General features: G+C 44.8%; 2 protein-coding genes and 1 long non-coding RNA gene across 3 annotated transcripts; 1 reads left to right on the top strand and 2 right to left on the bottom strand.

Annotated features, from left to right (window-relative positions):
* Positions 1-38: 38 nt before the first annotated feature.
* Positions 39-17,457, bottom strand: sdha (succinate dehydrogenase complex, subunit A, flavoprotein (Fp)). Its single transcript, XM_060065489.1, has 15 exons — positions 17,299-17,457; positions 16,837-16,920; positions 16,538-16,699; positions 16,170-16,313; positions 7,139-7,303; positions 6,477-6,625; positions 6,022-6,146; positions 4,966-5,134; positions 3,885-4,080; positions 3,181-3,352; positions 2,543-2,661; positions 1,975-2,086; positions 1,684-1,814; positions 1,117-1,230; positions 39-855 (listed from the first exon to the last, which is right to left on the bottom strand). The coding sequence occupies exons 1-15, from the start codon at positions 17,362-17,364 to the stop codon at positions 769-771; spliced, it is 1,995 nt and encodes a 664-aa protein (XP_059921472.1). The 5' UTR covers positions 17,365-17,457; the 3' UTR covers positions 39-768.
* Positions 8,408-11,322, top strand: LOC132467916 (uncharacterized). The gene is made up of 2 exons (XR_009528117.1): positions 8,408-10,178; positions 10,389-11,322. It is a non-coding gene; the product is annotated as an uncharacterized LOC132467916 (long non-coding RNA).
* Positions 10,159-14,830, bottom strand: LOC132467907 (uncharacterized). The gene is made up of 11 exons (XM_060065488.1): positions 14,203-14,830; positions 13,560-13,692; positions 13,190-13,427; positions 12,662-12,938; positions 12,395-12,572; positions 12,171-12,247; positions 11,896-12,076; positions 11,414-11,662; positions 11,088-11,259; positions 10,851-10,999; positions 10,159-10,710 (listed from the first exon to the last, which is right to left on the bottom strand). Exons 1-11 carry the CDS (start codon positions 14,497-14,499, stop codon positions 10,532-10,534), a joined length of 2,130 nt encoding a protein of 709 aa, XP_059921471.1. The 5' UTR covers positions 14,500-14,830; the 3' UTR covers positions 10,159-10,531.
* Positions 17,458-17,557: the final 100 nt, after the last annotated feature.

Here is a 17,557-nt window from a genome sequence, read left to right on the forward strand (position 1 = left end):
ATATGTGCGTGTACTACAAGTCATATCGACCCTTGACCTCAAAGTGTAGGGTTCCCTTTATTCAACATTTAAGTACAAATATTTGCGAAGAAATAATCAACATGCCCGACAAAAAAATTAAATTCAGACATTAACACAACTTGTTTATATAATGTCAAAACAAAGTCTTATTTTATATATATATATCAACAATGAGCTTGTTGTCCCTTAGAGCATGCATGCACAGCAATTTGTTGCGTTACACAACGCACAGAAGGCAATAGTGACTGAGAGAAATCTACCCCCTACATTGTCATATGACACTATGTCAGATATTTACACTAAATCAACAATACTCACAACACCATCAGCGTGCATTTCAAAGAACAAACATTGGCAAGATGTTATTAGCAATCCCTGTCCATGAAACAGCAAATCAAAGGAAACCAACACCTTACAAAAACAGCTGATGTGTCTACCATTCACGATCAATGGTAGATTAACGAATCAAAGATGAATACCGTTCCACTGTTTACCGTTAGAATGGGGGTACAGCCACAATCATTTCAGTATCTGCCGCTGAAAGCTTTTAAATTAAAAAAGGCATATATATCAGAATGATACAAACCGTCAAAGAGTAGGAGCAAAAATTAAAGCAAAATCATAAGTTAGCTCAGGAGTACACTTCCAAAGGGACGTTTAATAGCTGAATAGGTAGTTGAGTTATGAGATGCTGTGCTTGAGGACAAAGCGGAGGGATGATGTGTGTTTGGGTGGGGGGGGGGGGGCTTAATAGGAGCGGATGGCGGGGGGAATGGCAGCACAAGCCTGTTCGTCCAGGGAGGTGTCAATCACAGGGCGGTACTCCAGCGTGACCTGGGATAGAAGGAAATGAGTCAAACACATGCACACCTAGAAACACATGGGACCTCATGTTTACACCAGGGTTGGATATGGACTTAAAAAAGGACAGTAAACCTAAAATCGTTTTTGCGTTGTTTTAAAAGGGTTATATGTCTTATATGATCTTCAACATAGTTATCTATCCCATTGTATCACTGTTTTCGTAAAGTATTCCATTCGTTGTCCGTTTAATAGGCCCTTACAGGCGGCTGGATGGCGAGAGGAGACTCCTACCTTGCCAGTCTTTGGGTCAACGTAGGAAAGCGTGTGCTTCCTCCAGTGTTCCTCGAAGGGTTTCTTCTCCTGGCCCTGCAGGGGCTTGGTGTAGTCGTACTCGTCCATACGGTCCTGGGAGAAAACAGCCGTAAAATAAGGTTTAATGGAACAACAGGGACAAAGGAGAAACAAGCATTAAAGCTGATATAGTACACCACCAGGTGTGATGCCTTCTGTCATCACGGGCGGGTGTATCCAGCACACATCTAGGTGGACACGCCCGCTTGTGATGTCAGAAGAGGCAGATTTTCAAAACGTCTTGTAATGGCTTATCACACTCACACCTGGTGGTGTCATATTTCATCTTTAAGCCCCGTAGCTTAGTTTGTAGAATCCTATTATTTGAACGGAGCAAAGCTCACAGAGCACCGCGCGGCGGTGGACTATGTTTGGAGCAATCGTTTCAATCCATTATTTCTGCGTCCGTCCCGACACATCGGTGCCCTTTGGAACAAGCACAGAGCGACGGCGGAGACGTCGAGAAGAGCAAAAAGCCCCGCCAACGGACTCAAGAGGAGCTCAGACCTTGAAGTCCTCTCGGGAGTGCGCCCCCCTGCTCTCCTTCCTCTGCTCGGCACCGTGGATCGTCTGGGTGGCGTTCAGCATCAGGTTCTGCAGCTCAAGGGACTCCACCAGATCTGTGTTCCACACGATGCCTGGATGGATGCAGAGGGAGGGCGGGAAACCGACAGAGAGAACAGATCAGAAACCTGTTACGGTTATAAAAAAAAAAAAAAATAAAATAAAACCGCGTGGGGAGAGACGAGTATAACAGGTGTGTAAGTGAAGTGGATGAATAACACGTTGCTGCAGCACCTCGGTCGAAGGTCTTGATGTCGTCCAGGGTCTGGTACACGGCGTCCAGCTTGTCACAGCCCTCCTTCAGGACGGAGCCGGTACGGAACACGGCGGCGTGGTTCTGCATCGTCTGCAGGGGGAAGAGAAGCCGAGGGAAGAGAAGCCAGTTAGAATGACACCGGCGATCACCGACAAGACTACAGGAAGACATCGGCGAGGGCCAGCGTTTTACTGTTTGTCCGTCCACCGTAACGTGTCTGTATGTGTTTATTGAACCAGGTAAGTCCCACCGAGATGACGAGATCTATTTTTCTAGGGAGCCCTTTCCAAGATGAGCGATGCAGTGTTTCAAACAACATACGAGAAAACACTAATCAACTCCAAGTCCTAGCCCTCAAATGACGGAGGGGAGGAAAGGGAACCGACCAAGAAAACAATTGGTGCCAGTCGAGTTTGCCTCCGTCCAAACCCTTCCCTACATTCGTGAAAGCCTGCATCGGGGTCAGCGGGTCCAACGGCGGTGGTCCCCTGCTGAGCGGGACACGGCACATAAGGGCCCCGTTTGGGCGGCAGAACCCCCCCCTACCTTCTGCATGTTGAGCCTGATCTCCGACGTCCTCATGGATCCGTCGGCGTAGCGGAGCTTGTCCAGGTTGGCCACGGACTCCTCCCCTGCGTTGGGCTTCAGCGGGGACAGCTGCTCTCCTGGGGAGGTAGGGACCAGGCACAGGTCAGCCTCACGTGCAGTGCCATCCCCGCTGCACACACATCCATCAATATTCACTTTTTCCCCCATTAGGGGAAAATATGGGATTCATAACTAATTGATCAGCGGTCAACACACAAACCAAAAATAAGTAAATAAAGATATTCAGGTGCTTCAATAAACCCACGGCGGTAAAGCATACAAATAAACCAGATTCGCCTACGTGGCGTCATGCCCATTGGCCGACGCCGTTGTCTCTCCAAGGAACGTCGCCGGGGCAACGTTCGGGAAGACACTGCAGTAGAGCTTCCAGAACGTGGCCGGGGCAACGTTCTGGAAGCTCTACTGTAGTGTCTTCCAGAACGTTGCCAGAAGACAACGTTCTGGAAGCTCTACTGTAGGGTCTTCCAGAACGTTGCCAGAAGACAACGTTCTGGAAGCTCTACTGTAGGGTCTTCCAGAACGCAGCGCGGCTTAACTCGAGGTGGAGGGCCGGTCGGTCGGAGGGTGGGGCTCACCGGGCTTGTCCTCCTCGGCGATGGTGAGGGCACAGGCTCGGCCGAACACCACCAGGTCCAGCAGCGAGTTGGCGCCCAGGCGGTTGGCCCCGTGGACGCTGGCACAGGCCGCTTCCCCGCAGGCGTACAGGCCCGGCACCACATGGTCCACGCCGTCGGAGTGAGTGATCACCTGGGGGACGAATACGTTCACAATACGGTGAAATACATCTCGTCTTCAGCATCTTTCATATGCGCGACAAACCAAAGGAAAAGTACAATTCTGGGCATCACTCACACGCTATCCCGTTGACCTCAGTGGCTATTCTCATTCATCTGTATTTTTTTTTAATCTCTATTTGTTATTGGTATATTCGTTTTAGGGGTCGGCCTGGCTCAGGAGGTAGAGCGGTTGTCTTGTAGCCGAAAGGTTGCTAGTTCGATCCCCAGCTCCTCCTAGCTGAGTGTTGATGTGTCCCTGAGCAAGACATTTAACCAATAACTGCTCCTGACGAGCAGGCTGTCGCCTTGCATGGTCGACTCTGCCGTCGGTGTGTCAAAGTGTGTATTAACCGATGTAAGTCGCTTTGGATAAAAGCGTCCAGACGGTGTGAATCGCACCGTCTGGACGCCATTTCAATTTAGTTTAAACACGCGCAATGACAACAAAGAGATTCAGTCTGAGGTTCCTCGAGTGTATCCCGGGGTCCCCGTTCGTGGCGCACCTGTCCTTTGTAGTTGGTGGGCACGCCGCCCATGTTGTAGTGCACCGTGGGCAGCACGGGGATGGGCTCCTTGGTGACGTCCACCCCGGCGAAGATCATGGCCGTCTCCGAGATGCCCGGCAGCCTGGTGGCCAGCTGCTGGGGCGGGAGGTGGTGCAGCTGGAGGTGGACGTGGTCCTTATCGGGTCCCACCCCCCTGAGAGGGAAAAGGCGTAGAGGGACAAAAGGTTGTTTTACCAAGGGGGTCCAGCGTTTCCCCCAGTTAATGTCTGAGTCAAGGTGGTCAAGGAGCAGGGGGGGGGGTCTCCGTTTCAATTCAATTCAAAAAGCGGCACGACCATTGTTGTAACAGTATTACTGATGCATTACTGATCTTTTTTTTTTTTTACACCTAATGGAAGTATGTTTTCTTTCCCTACGACAGTTTTCTACTTTGCTAATGCATAATAATTAAAAAGTTAAAATAAATATATATTTTTTTAATATACATTGGTAGTCAAGGCGGGGCCCTATTGTTGTTGTTAAGGCGGCCACCTTAACAATACAGTACTGGGGGAAACACTGGGGGTCTTTGTACGGTACGCCAACGGTTTACAGTCCGGTGTAAGAGAGGGAATAACTAGATTCGACATCCTTCATTGAGGGATTTTTTTTTTTTATCTGGATTGAAAAACTCCCCGGTGTTGACGCAGGGCACACCTCGCCCACACCTGCCTACGCCTGTTCTGACCGGGGGCCAGTTTATCAGAGACAAAGCAAGACTCGTGCAGATTGGGCACGCACATAATCTGCCGGTTTACACAATCTCAGAACGGGCGGCGTTACCAGGGTTACCAGGGTCTACGAGGTCACATTGCTTTTGGATCATGCTTAAATCATACAAAAGCAAGGGATTTGAATCATCACAACTATAGGCACAGCGCAGTAGTTTGGGATGCTTCAGAGAATTTTGCTTTCTATAGGGTTGAGGAACGGCGACATATGGGCGAAGCACGTGACACGCCATCGCACGCCATCGCACGCACGCACGCACACGCACAGACACACACACACACACACACACACACACACACACACACACCTGCCCTCTCGGATCTCGATGGTCATGGAGCGGGAGACGACGTCGCGGGAGGCCAGGTCTTTGGCGTTGGGCGCGTAGCGCTCCATGAAGCGCTCCCCCTCGCTGTTGATCAGGATTCCGCCCTCGCCACGGCAACCCTCTGTGATCAGGCAGCCCGCGCCATAGATACCTAGAAATAAACGATTCAGGATCCGTTAATAAGGGTTCATCAGTTCAAGTTTTTTTTTTTTTCCTTTTTTCCTGCTACACATTTATTATAAAATATTGGAAAATCCCACAGAATTGACATTGCACAATAACACCAGAATATAAATAAAACAGGAAATTGGATCACTTCTGTGTTTCTGGATTTTGGACAAAAAACCGAACTCAATTGAGAACCTTCTTAAGCTGCTTCAAAACAAAACGTGAGAGGTCTGTTATGGAAAGGTCTTACAAATTCTGTCGGGTGTCAGATGTCCAGCAGGGACAAATATAAACATCAACTCTCCACTGGACTCATTATTGAAGTTCAAGACATAAACAACCGGCCAAAACAACAACACCAATTGACTTGCAAACAGCCTGTATTACAAGTAATGATAGCAAACAACAACAAAATAACTGTTGCTTACTTAGATTAAACTAAGCAACAGTCCAAAGAGGTCTGCCGGACTGTTTCCCCAGAATGCTAGTATTGCCAATTGTTCCAATTGTGTCCATTTTAAACTAACTCCTGGAGTAAAGCGCCATCATGAGGGTTTGTTGACAAGGAGTTTACTGCCTGCCCACAATTGGACAGTAATAAATCGACTACCTTACATGGCCATTTATATAATTAATCATTCAATAGACATCATTGGTCCGGGATCTGCGTTCTCCAACAAAGTCAAGGGCCCAACTTCACCGTCCTTTTTCCCCACACAATTATTACAGTTCTCGCTCATATTATAAAAAAGCCAAGCTTGTCTGTCCCCTTTTACATATTCACTGCATTGATGCTCCACTGTCCAATTCTGAACTGAGCGGGAAGCATTTTCATTGGTCCTAGGACACAGGGTTGTCTGTTCCGCTCACCGGTGGGATGGAACTGCACAAACTCCAGGTCCTGGCAGGGCAGGCCAGCCCTGGTCACCATGGCGTTACCGTCCCCTGTGCTGGTGTGGGCGGAGGTGCAGCTGAAGAAGGTGCGACCGTAACCCCTGTAGGGAGATGGGACAGGAGTTATTACAGTCACCACTGGCTTCATGCTAACCCTTGTAACCGGACCTACCCTATTGAGTACCGTTACATAAGATAAGAATACGATTGTCATTTATTAATCCCAGACAGGAAATGAGGGTATCACGGTACAAAGTGCAGGAACGTTGTAGAATTCACACAATAAGAGAAGACAAAAGATAGACGAATAAATGTAAAACATAAATTGACAGTAGGGTTAGCTACATGATTGAAACCGTGTGCTCCAGAGAGTACGATTGGTTCCTCAGCTGGATATGAACAATGAGAAACCACAGGGACAGTTCGCCCACCCGGTGGCGATGACGGTGTTCTTGGAGCGGAAGCGGTGGATGGAGCCGTCCTCCATGCAGAGGGCGATCACGCCCTTACACTCGCCGTCCTCCATCAGCAGGTCCAGGGCGAAGTACTCCACAAAGTAACTGGTGTCATAACGCAGGGACTGGAGAGACGTGGGGGGGGGGGGGGGGCAAAGAGGAAGACATGTTTAAAAGAACTGTCTTAAGAGAACTTTAGTTTGTCGTAGTTTCCATAGAGAGAATATTCGATTATGAATGGTTACCAGAGTGGTCATTAAGCAACAGATAATTATTGTTCCATGAAAATTTTACATTGTCAGATTTCCCTATTGATTTTGTTCATGCCGATTTAATGTGTGGAGTCTATTCTCCATCCTGGCAACATAGCGAGGGGAGTCACCAATTAACCTACAGTCATGAGACCAAGGCAGTCCCCAAAGCGGCGCATACATAAAATTCTGCGCGTGAGCAGTGGCGGACGCACCCGGAGGTGCGGACCCGGCAGGAGCCACGGATCGGGTACTAGCGACAGACGTCGAGGATGTTGGACGTCGAGGATATGACAAACAACTATTGTAAATGTAAGATGGCTAACGGCTGATGCAGGAAATACCGCAGGAATTGGTGTGTGTGTGTGTGTGTGTGTGTGTGTTTACCCGTCCGTAGAGCGTGTGCAGCAGGGAGTGTCCTGTCCTGTCGGCCACACAGCAGCAGCGGTGGGCTTGGCCTCCCTTGCCGAACTTGAGACTCTGACCCCCGAAGGCTCTCTGGTAGATTTTGCCGTCCTCGGTACGGCTGAACGGCATGCCGAAGTTCTCCAGCTGAGAGAGAGAGAGAGTGCGGGGAAACCCCGGGTTACTTGGTTTGCGGCGCAACTTCCGAAACAAATGATTTCCGATGATAATGTAGCGGCAAGGGGTTGTTCGAGAAAAAGTAGGGGTCATTTTGAGAAGTGGCGGGCGGACTTAAAGGTCCCATGACATGCTATTTTATGTATTCTTTAATATAGGTATTAGTGGGCAACTAACACAGTATTCAAAGACGTTCCCGAAATTCAGCCGTGGTGCAGAGTTACAGCCACTCCGAGCCAGTCGCACATTGAGCTTCCCCCAAATGCGCTGTTTCGGTGGGCGTGTCAAGGAGGAGGGTGGGGGTGTGGCCCTGAGCAGGGTGGGGGTGTGGCCCTGTACAGGGTGGGGGTGTGGCCCTGAGCAGCTTGCAGCCACGTTTACATCGCAATGGCTCGTAGAAACCCAGTCGTTCAAGCCTTTCAGTTTGACCCAGAATCGGATCCGGATTACGAATCACCTGAAGAAGTTGGTTCTCAGCGGCTACAGCAGGACGTCTCTGAATGGTAATTGAAAATATTGTGTCTGGATACGGTACTTTAGTTGGTTTGTTTATGTATGCGGTTAGTTATTATCATGTGCTAACGCTAGCCTACGTTGTTGGCTTTCAAAGTTGCTGATTTGCTATCGTTACAACGTTATATTAGCATCTATATCAGTCATCTTTGTAGTTTAGAGAAGTCACTGGCTCATTTAATGGGTTAATTTCAACCTATATTGAAGTCATGTTACACATAACCCATGATTTACTCGTGAAGATTTACGTCTCACATCAGCTTGTCCACTGTCATATGTATAGCTATAGACACTAACCAGAGCCACTATAGTCAGACCTCTGCCATTATTACATCTACCTTTATTTTATGGATAGGTGCCGTTGTGGAAAATGTGCGACCATGCCCACAGAAGAGGAGAATATTTGCTGCATGGAGATACCGCAGGTGGCACTCTCCACTAAATTGGAAACTACTTTGTCTCTTCATTTGACACATAATGCATAAAAATAAAACTTACCCTTTCAAATTCTAATTAGGTTACTAGAAGACTACGGGAGGTCGAACTACATCCAACGTGTATGGTTGACCATCCAGAGGGGTGTTCCACGAACGGAGGTTTAACAAACACTGAGTTAACGCTGAACTCTAGGTTGATTGACCCTGTGCCGACCAACCCAGAGTTTTCGGTTCCACAGCAGCGGTTATGCATTAGTTCAATCAACTCGGGGTTGGTTAACACAGGGTTGTGCGCGTCCACGCCAAACTTAAAAAGACGTGATGTATGGATCATGGAAACCCTGATCGATATGGCGAAACGGGCCGCTTATTTCAATGAAATGGAACTCCAGGTTCTCCTGGAGAGCTATGACGAGGAGAAGGACATTATCACAAGAAAAGGGAACGCTAAAACCTCTGGAACCCGGAGAACCAAAGCCTGGCAGCGGATCGCTGACCGCGTAAATGCGTTAGTTACACGTCAAAAGCATGATCCTTAATATTTGAGCCATGAATATATAAATATCCCAGTTAAGCATTCTTAAAGATCCTACCACATAACCCCTTTCTTCTAAAACAATATGTACTCCGATTGCTTCCAAGCGGTCAGAGGATCAAGTATAAAAATGAAGTATAAAAAACATACAAACTGGTAAGCTTTTCCCACCATCGTATTGGTATAAATTTAAATAAGCCATTTTTTTAAGCCAATCGTGAAAAGGCCGACAGTCGGCAGACTGGATCTGGCCCTCAAATTGTCTTGACCCCGGTGGAGGAGCTGTTAATAAACATAAATTCAGGGCGCCCTGGCATGGAGGGGGTAGCCTACCTGGAGGTACCTACCACCTCAGAGAGTCATGGGCCATACACACTGGTTGAATGTAGGTTTTTGTGTTTTCTTGTATTTTAGATTTTTTTTGCCTTCGAAGTAACACATGCAAACCGTGTGCTTGCCACAGCGCATACTAGGCCTATTCCAAATGTTTCTTTTTTTGGTAACTGGGTAGAAAACCTAAAAGTGACAATTCATCAACTTCACAGATCAAGATGGATCAGTGCTTGTAATGAAGCCGCCGGCTACGATCGAACATTCTCCAGTGGATGCAAGTCCGTTAGGACTATTTTATACTTTATGTTGTAAATGCCTCTCGGCATAGTACTCAGACAATATTGCTCTTTGTATGATAGGAGGCCGATACAAATCTTGGATGGGTCATCTGAAACGACTGTGATGTGCTCAGCATCTCCAGCATTATAGCTTAGATAAAACTACCATTTGAAAAAAACGGAGGGCTACGCAAATAGTCTGGAGTGAACTGAGGCCAGGTCCTCGATTGGTAGTGTTGGCTATGCAAGGCTATTTAAATATATTAAAGATTTGCGCGAGAATCTATATCTCTCCACTCCAGCAAAAAGTCATCCAATATGCCAAGATGTCGAGCCGTGGTCTTATCAATCGCTCCCGGTGGATTGCACGTATAATTTGCGCTCTGATATCAGCAGTTCACTCATCAAAAGGGCATGCCATTGTGAACACATGAAATCTGCGGTGAACGCCGGTTGAAATACCCAAAACCGGGTTATGTTTCAAACTTAACCTGCGCAAAACCTGGTCCGACCAGGTTTGATTCAGATCATATGTTGCTATAGCAACTAACATACCGTGATCCTTTTGGAACGGAAAACATAGGGTTACAGCAAACCCTGGGTTAACTTACCCGGTTATGTGATAAAACCGGCTTTGTGGAACACCCCACTGGATTGGAGCCGGTCTGCCTAAATGTTTACTCTATTCAGAATGCCAGCCAAATATATAGAGCCGACTATGGTCCTCTAAATTTGAGAAGAATACACAAGTAAGTTATGCATTGTTACAGAATTTAATAAAATAAATGAAGTTGTTCTCAATCTTGTGCCTAATTTTGTGAAGATGTATTTATATCCGAGCTAAAAAAAACTACTTAAATAGTTACAGAACAAACCAGCCATAGGAGCATAGTAATATTTATTTTCATAACAAAGCAATGATAAATCTGCAAGACTTATTCTCTGAATCAATTGTTCAGTCGCTACAGGTATCTCTCCTATCGTTCCTTTGTGAGCTGGTGCTGGGGCCACCTGGGACGCCGTATCCGGGTTGTCATTCCAGCTTGTGTGGTCCTGCGTATCCGCTCCGAGTTTCCTGCTGAGGAAGGCCACTATGTTGGTTTTAAACATCCCCCCGTTTGAACCTTGACACAAGGCTGCTGATGACCGCCTCCTTGTCAGGCTTCTCATACTGTGCCGTTAGGGGCTCTGGAACAGGGATCTCCAACAGGGCCTCGGTGTATGGCGTAGGGTTGGGAAAGACTTCCTCAAAAATTACATCCATGATTTCATCAACGTAACCTGTATCGTAAAACATGTTTTCTTTACAAATTGGTTGGGTCTTGTGTTACTGTGTTTTTGTATTTATTTGATTTTTCATCAAGAGAAAAACATTTTAGAAATCCAAAATGTGTGTCGTTTGAATTTATTTGAACCCTTACCAAAGGTCTGCTGTGTTTTTTGTGGTTTAGCTCTGCACTCTCCCTTCCTAGCCTTTGCAAAGGACATTTTATAAATCGGTACTCCTTCCTTTGTTTCGGCCTGTGGTCGGTCCACATTGTGATTTGAATGCATAGCAGCCAGGTAGAGTCTGGAAGTACAAGACAAAACATGTTAATATTGACAGATATTTTAGGCTACAATTCCAAAAAGTATTTAGTAAACAAACTTTCTTTAACCTGCACAGCATTCCAATAAAGGGAAAGACAAAATTTTTGGGGGCAAAACGAAGAATAACCGCATGGAAAGCCTCCAAAGATGAAGTTTGGTGGTGGGGGCTCAGTTTTGCAACATCCTTCAGCGCCCTTTTATTGGTCAGCAACTTCTCCAACTTGGAGAAAGTTGGAGTTGCTGCAGACAATAAGAAAATATGATATTAGAAAACCATTACCCATACAGTAAAGAATACTACAACCATGTCCTCTGGTAAATTTCTGAAAGCCACTAAATAACTGTAGTTGTATGTTCACTGTTTTGACATTTAGCCTGTATATTGGTGAAATACCTGCTTGAAGCCATTTACTCCGGTCACTTGTCTGGCGGATCGCATGCTCGCACTTGGGGTAAAGAGGATCTTCATGTACATGGACATCTCGAACATGGTTCAGGATCGAGGTCCACTTTGCGATTCTCTCTGGCCCGGAGGTTGAGCCTGCTGCAGTCCAGTATATGTGGTTGTTGATGCTCTTCATCCACTTCTTGAGTTTCTCACCGTCTTTCTGCTTACTGATTGCCAACAGCTTCTTTGAAATACCTACAATGAGAGCAAAGTACTTTCCACTTAGTTGAGATACTCATAAACTGAGTGATTACTCGATTGTAGCATTTGATAATTTCAAAGCATTTCTTACCATTTACTCAGTGTCACAATTTTAAAATGAAGGACCACCAAATGGGAGCTTTGCGCAAGCTTCAAAACATCAGGTCCTTCTCACCAAAAGGATATCACTAACAAATCAAAGAAAGGAAAAGGCTGGAGAAACATACCTTTTGCAAAGTGCCAGACATCGTAGTAATGGGTTATGTTTCTCTCCCTGAGGAACTTCTGTACTTGAGGATGACGATCAGTGACAATGCAGTCAAGGTGGACGCCACGCGACTCCAGTAAGGCTAGACTCCTCTTCAGTCCCTCCTTCTCCATATGGGTGCTACCACCAACTTCGTTGCTCTGTTAAGAAAAAATATATATTAATAGAATATGCATGTTAGACTTTGAAATTACAACCAATAACCCCTTTACAATATCCATTTTGACAACTCACCTGGACCAACTGAATGTCCACAATGGTGTTAGTATGGAGATCCATCATTGTGTAACTCCCATACTTTGCAGAGTGACCTATTTTGGTTCAAATAGGGAAATTAGTGTAGTAATTCCCCTCCAATACTTTGGTATTATGTCTGACTTTATTTAGGTCACTTCTTTTAACTTCAAACAATATTGAACACTTGTATAAAATGCACTATTTCAGTTAGGTATCAATACCTGGAGAGTCAGCTCTCATGTCACCACCAAGTATCACCATTTCCTCTTGACTTAGCCGCTGCAGATTCAAATCATTTAGGACTTTCCACTGGTGAATAACTGCTGGTTCAATGAAACTTTTGGCATGGCGGCGAAATGTTTCATACCGAAACAACTGTAGCTTCATTGCCTTGAAGACCTTTTGGTGTGGGGGGATAAATAATACATGTAATTAGATCTATATTGAAGCAATTCACAGTCACACATTTACAGTTCCACATCATTTACCTTTTCGATTTTTAGGAAAGATGCACCACTCAGGTACACAGCGGCAGAAAGGTGCAGGTTTCCAGCTGGCGTGCTCCCAAGGATAGGCTGGCTATTCCAGCGTCTTCCGAATGTGCAATGGGGGCACTGCTGCTTCACTAACAGGAATGTCCCCAGCCTTTGGGTTGTAACTTCACATGCCCTCGTGCAGACTGGACATGCATTAAACAATTCCATGATGCAGCTCTCGTACACCATGTATTTCTTGCCGTTGGGTGTTGCAGTGGATGAATCTTCTCTATATCAAACCACAAACAAAGGGAAACGCTTTGTGTTAAACTGATTGAGCTTTCACCTGGACTGTACCTTAAACCATCACCCTGTTTTCAGCTAGTTTAATTATTTGCATGCACATAATCCTGAAGGTAATGCTATAAACAACAACAGCCTCACCGAGATTAATACTTTATGTTTAGAATGCCATACAATTTATAGAAATTATGAAAGTTCTCAAGAGCCACACATATATCTTCACACTCAGTAACTTACGACTTTAGTGTAGAGTCTAACAATGCTGTGATGGGGTCAGAAGGATCATAAGTGGAATCCGGTCCATTAGAAGCTTCCAATAAAGAGCTGACCTCCAATGGATTGTCCTCCAGCTCTTCCTCAAGGTCTACCCGAGGTCTTTTGGATGGTCTTCTTATTGGTGTCGATGACAGGCACAAAGGGTCTGCATTCGATGTGCCAACACCGAAATCCTTGCAGAACACAGTTGCCTGGACACCTGTGCAAACAATGAATTTTACTAAGGCAAGTCTAATGAAAAAACACATAATGCAAGCAAAGAGAAATGCCAGAATAAAGAACACTAGTAACTACATCAAAAGTAAATGTACTCAAGGTGGAAAGTAGATACCTTCACTTTTAATGTGGGTCGGCAAAGTCCTAAAGGATAGCTGTGTGCCTACAGTACGCGTTTTCAAATGGTCCGTCTGGCATGCAACATCCCTTGAGAGAGGCAGCTGAATGTAAACAGTCGATGTGCTGGCCTGTGTAGAGGAAACAAGATCCAATTAGTACTCGATTTATTAACCTGCTAACAACCCATTGATTTGAAACTGGCGTGAAGGGGAGAACATGAGTGGGCCTATGTATTTATGAAAATACCAACATTGCATTGCATTGCTGATACCTAAGTTACCAGCTCCATTGCCGAGGAAATAGTCCCTCAAAATGCGATGATTCATGCGATGGAAGGTTACTTTTATTTCTAACTTTATTCATTCATGCCTGTTGCCGTGCGATAGCCTAGCACGAGCGAACTAGAAGGACTGAATGAAATGTGTTGAAAACTGTCTCCAATGATATAGAACACCAAGGCTAACTTGGGAATCAGGCCCTGTGTCTCACGCTAGAACTACTGCGTCACTTAGCTGTTAAAAGACAGCTGTATTAGTTTGTAGTAAAGTGAGCATTAGCTAAAGCCACATTCTAAGGGGAACAAGCAAGGTAATCATACACAGTAAAGCCAGAACATGATACAGCGTTAGTGTACTTACTTGTCCGCGGTTTGTAGCTGAGGCAAGGAGAGTTGGTACTGATCCAGGCTTCATTTTCAGAAGTTCAGCAAATCCAGCTTTGTATTGTCCCAAGTTGATGAAGCAGTCGTCGGTGAAATGTTTGGCGCACACAAACACACATTTCGGAATTCGTATCGGCGCATTTCCAGCGAAAACAAAATGAACCCACTGGTTCCTCAGAGACTCGGATGAAGGAGCTGCAAATGTAGGCCTACTTAGTTTGTCACTTTGACATCCGAACACTGAGCACCTGCCATTCAATTGTTTGGGAGCCATGATATCTCTACACTCCAGGCAAAGACAGCGTGGCGATGTTATGGTCTCTAGCTCATTGTCTCATTGGCGGGCCAACGTCTCTGGGCGGGCCAGGCAGAGTAAGGGGAGGAGCTGAGATTCCTCATGACGTCATGAGCACAGATTTCCAAATCAGCGCGCTTGAGCCTCCGTTTTTTCAAAGGCGAGCAGAACAGCTAGTGCTCGTTTTACACCAAACGCAAGTTTTAGCCACTGGGGGACCATAGGCAGGCTAGGGGAACTCATATTTACGTTAGAAAACCTCATAAATTGAGATTTTCATGTCAGCGGACCTTTAAGTCCCATGACATGTGACTTAAGGTCGATAGTGTTTAAATGTGGTCGATAGTGTTTAAATATGGTCGATAGTTTAAATGTGGTTGATAGTGTTTGAATATGGTCGATAGGGTTTAAATGTGGTCGATAGGGTTTAAATGTGGTCGAGAGGGGTTTACATGTTTAAATGTGGTTGATAGGGTTTACATGTTTAAATGTGGTCGATAGTGTTTAAATATGGTCGCTAGTGTTTACATGTGGTCGATAGTGTTTAAATGTGGTCGATAGTGTTTAAATGTGGTCGATAGTGTGTAAATGTGGGCGAGAGTGTTTAAATGTGGTCGATAGTGTTTAAATGTGGTCGATAGGGTTTACATGTTTAAATGTGGTCGATAGTGTTTAATTGTGGTCGATAGTGTTTAATTGTGGTCGATAGTGTTTAATTGTGGTCCATAGTGTTTAAATGTGGTCCATAGTGTTTAAATGTGGGCGATAGTGTTTACATGTGGTCGATAGTGTTTACATGTGGTCCATAGTGTTTAAATATGGTCCATAGTGTTTAAATGTGGTCGATAGTGTTTACATGTGGTCGATATTGTTTAAATGTGATAGACAGTGTTTAAATATGGTCGATAGTGTTTACATGTGGTCGATAGTGTTTAAATGTGGGCGAGAGTGTTTAAATGTGGTCGATAGTGTTTAAATGTGGTTGATAGGGTTTACATGTTTAAATGTGGTCGATAGTGTTTAATTGTGGTCGATAGTGTTTAATTGTGGTCCATAGTGTTTAAATGTGGTCCATAGTGTTTAAATGTGGGCGATAGTGTTTACATGTGGTCGATAGTGTTTACATGTGGTCCATAGTGTTTAAATATGGTCCATAGTGTTTAAATGTGATCGATAGTGTTTACATGTGGTCGATATTGTTTAAATGTGATAGACAGTGTTTAAATATGGTCGATAGTGTTTAAATATGTTCTTTTCCCTCACTCTCCACCTCATCCCTAACTCTCCACCTCAAGCTGGTGTGTAGTGAGCGTTCTGGCGCCAATTGGCTGCCGTGCATCACCCAAGTGGGTGCTACATATTGGTGGTGGTTAGTGAGGTCCCCCCTTCACTTTAGGCGTCTTTGAGTGTTATTAATTATTATTATTCTTCATGTTTAACCTCTTTTTTCCTTTTATTCCTAGTCTGTTTTACATAGTTTTGAATGATGACTATATGCTCTGTAAGGTGACCTTGGGTGTCTTGAAAGGCGCCTCTAAATTAAATGTATTATTATTATTATTATTATTATTAAGGATGCAAAGCCTAAAATGAAAGAAAGAGCGTTTATGGATACGTGTGTGTGTGTAGCGTGTAGTTTGTGGGTTTACCTCCACGACAGCAGCGGGGGCCTGTTCTGTCATGTAGTGAATAGCATCCTGGTCTCCAAGCCAATCGGATCCCTTTACAGTGTCGTAGAAATGCCATCTCCAGTCATCCCCCTCCATGTTCCCAAGAGCTGCATTGATGCCACCCTGAAACGTAAAGGTCACGTGAAATAGAGACCATACCAACAGCGCTACAAGCAAACTTTAAGTACAAATTACACTGAAGAGCTCAACATGTGAAGTTTAGATCCCGTCTAAGAACTAGGAATGCTAATAGTTATTTAGAGCTCAAAGACAACAATTTCTGGCTATAACGCTATGACCTATAAACAACAAAATGTAAAAATAACAGTAATGAGGGTGGCTCGTACCTGTGCAGCAACTGTGTGCGACCTGGTTGGGAAGAGCTTGGTTATACAGGCTGTGTTGAACCCAGCCTCAGATAGACCGAAGGCTGCTCTTAATCCTGCTCCACCGGCCCCGACGACCACTGCATCGAATTCATGGTCCACCACAGGGTACTGGGTGGAAATCTATGCAGATTGACCAGAAGTAAATCAGTATTAACATCATTTTTCTTTCAAGAAACACACATGCGTATAAAAACACAAAGACATATAGAAAACATACTCATTATTGCCGTAGGACAATAATGTTTACGCCGACTTACATCATTTGACACTTTGGCATTGTTCTTCTTGCCATAAATCGAAAAATGAAAGTCCCGGGAACATTTGGTAGCACCAAGAGAGGCCTGAAATGAAAACAATATTGAGTCAGAATTACGATAATGTACAAATGTAATAAATTCCCCCCACGTCTGCCTCTACTATAGGGACAAGGAGATGAGAAGGCATGATTAAACCTATAGATTTTTGGAAAAAAAAATGGAAATATACTATACAATACAATACAAGGTGCTTTCAGTGACACAAAGGCAATTCATGTAGCATATTAATGATTTGACATTTAAAAACACAAAGCCTTGTAACTACAAGGCAGTTACGCAAGTCAAGGACTCAGGGTTATGAAACGAAAAGTGCACAATTATTTTGGTTTAGACGTACACACATACAAGTCAAATACATATATACCACAGCACTCATCACGCAATGAATAGATTATTACTTACAGCGTTAGTTTTGGAGGATAATATCCTTTTGGAAAGGAGACTTGAAGCCAAACGTATAGAAGCCATGTTTCATGTGAAGGACAGCTTTGGCGGAAACGGCGAAGGGAGCCTTTTTCGGGTTGTACACACCAGCTGGACCAAACCAACTCCGATGTGAGGGGTCAGAGGCAATCTTTTAACGTTCTTTCGTATTTGGGTTGTAATGTATAACGAGATATTGATATGAGATTGTATTCACATAAGTTTCTATTTAATAAAG

This window comes from Gadus macrocephalus, chromosome 11 (assembly GCF_031168955.1).
Source record: "Gadus macrocephalus chromosome 11, ASM3116895v1".
Classification (NCBI taxonomy): domain Eukaryota; kingdom Metazoa; phylum Chordata; class Actinopteri; order Gadiformes; family Gadidae; genus Gadus; species Gadus macrocephalus.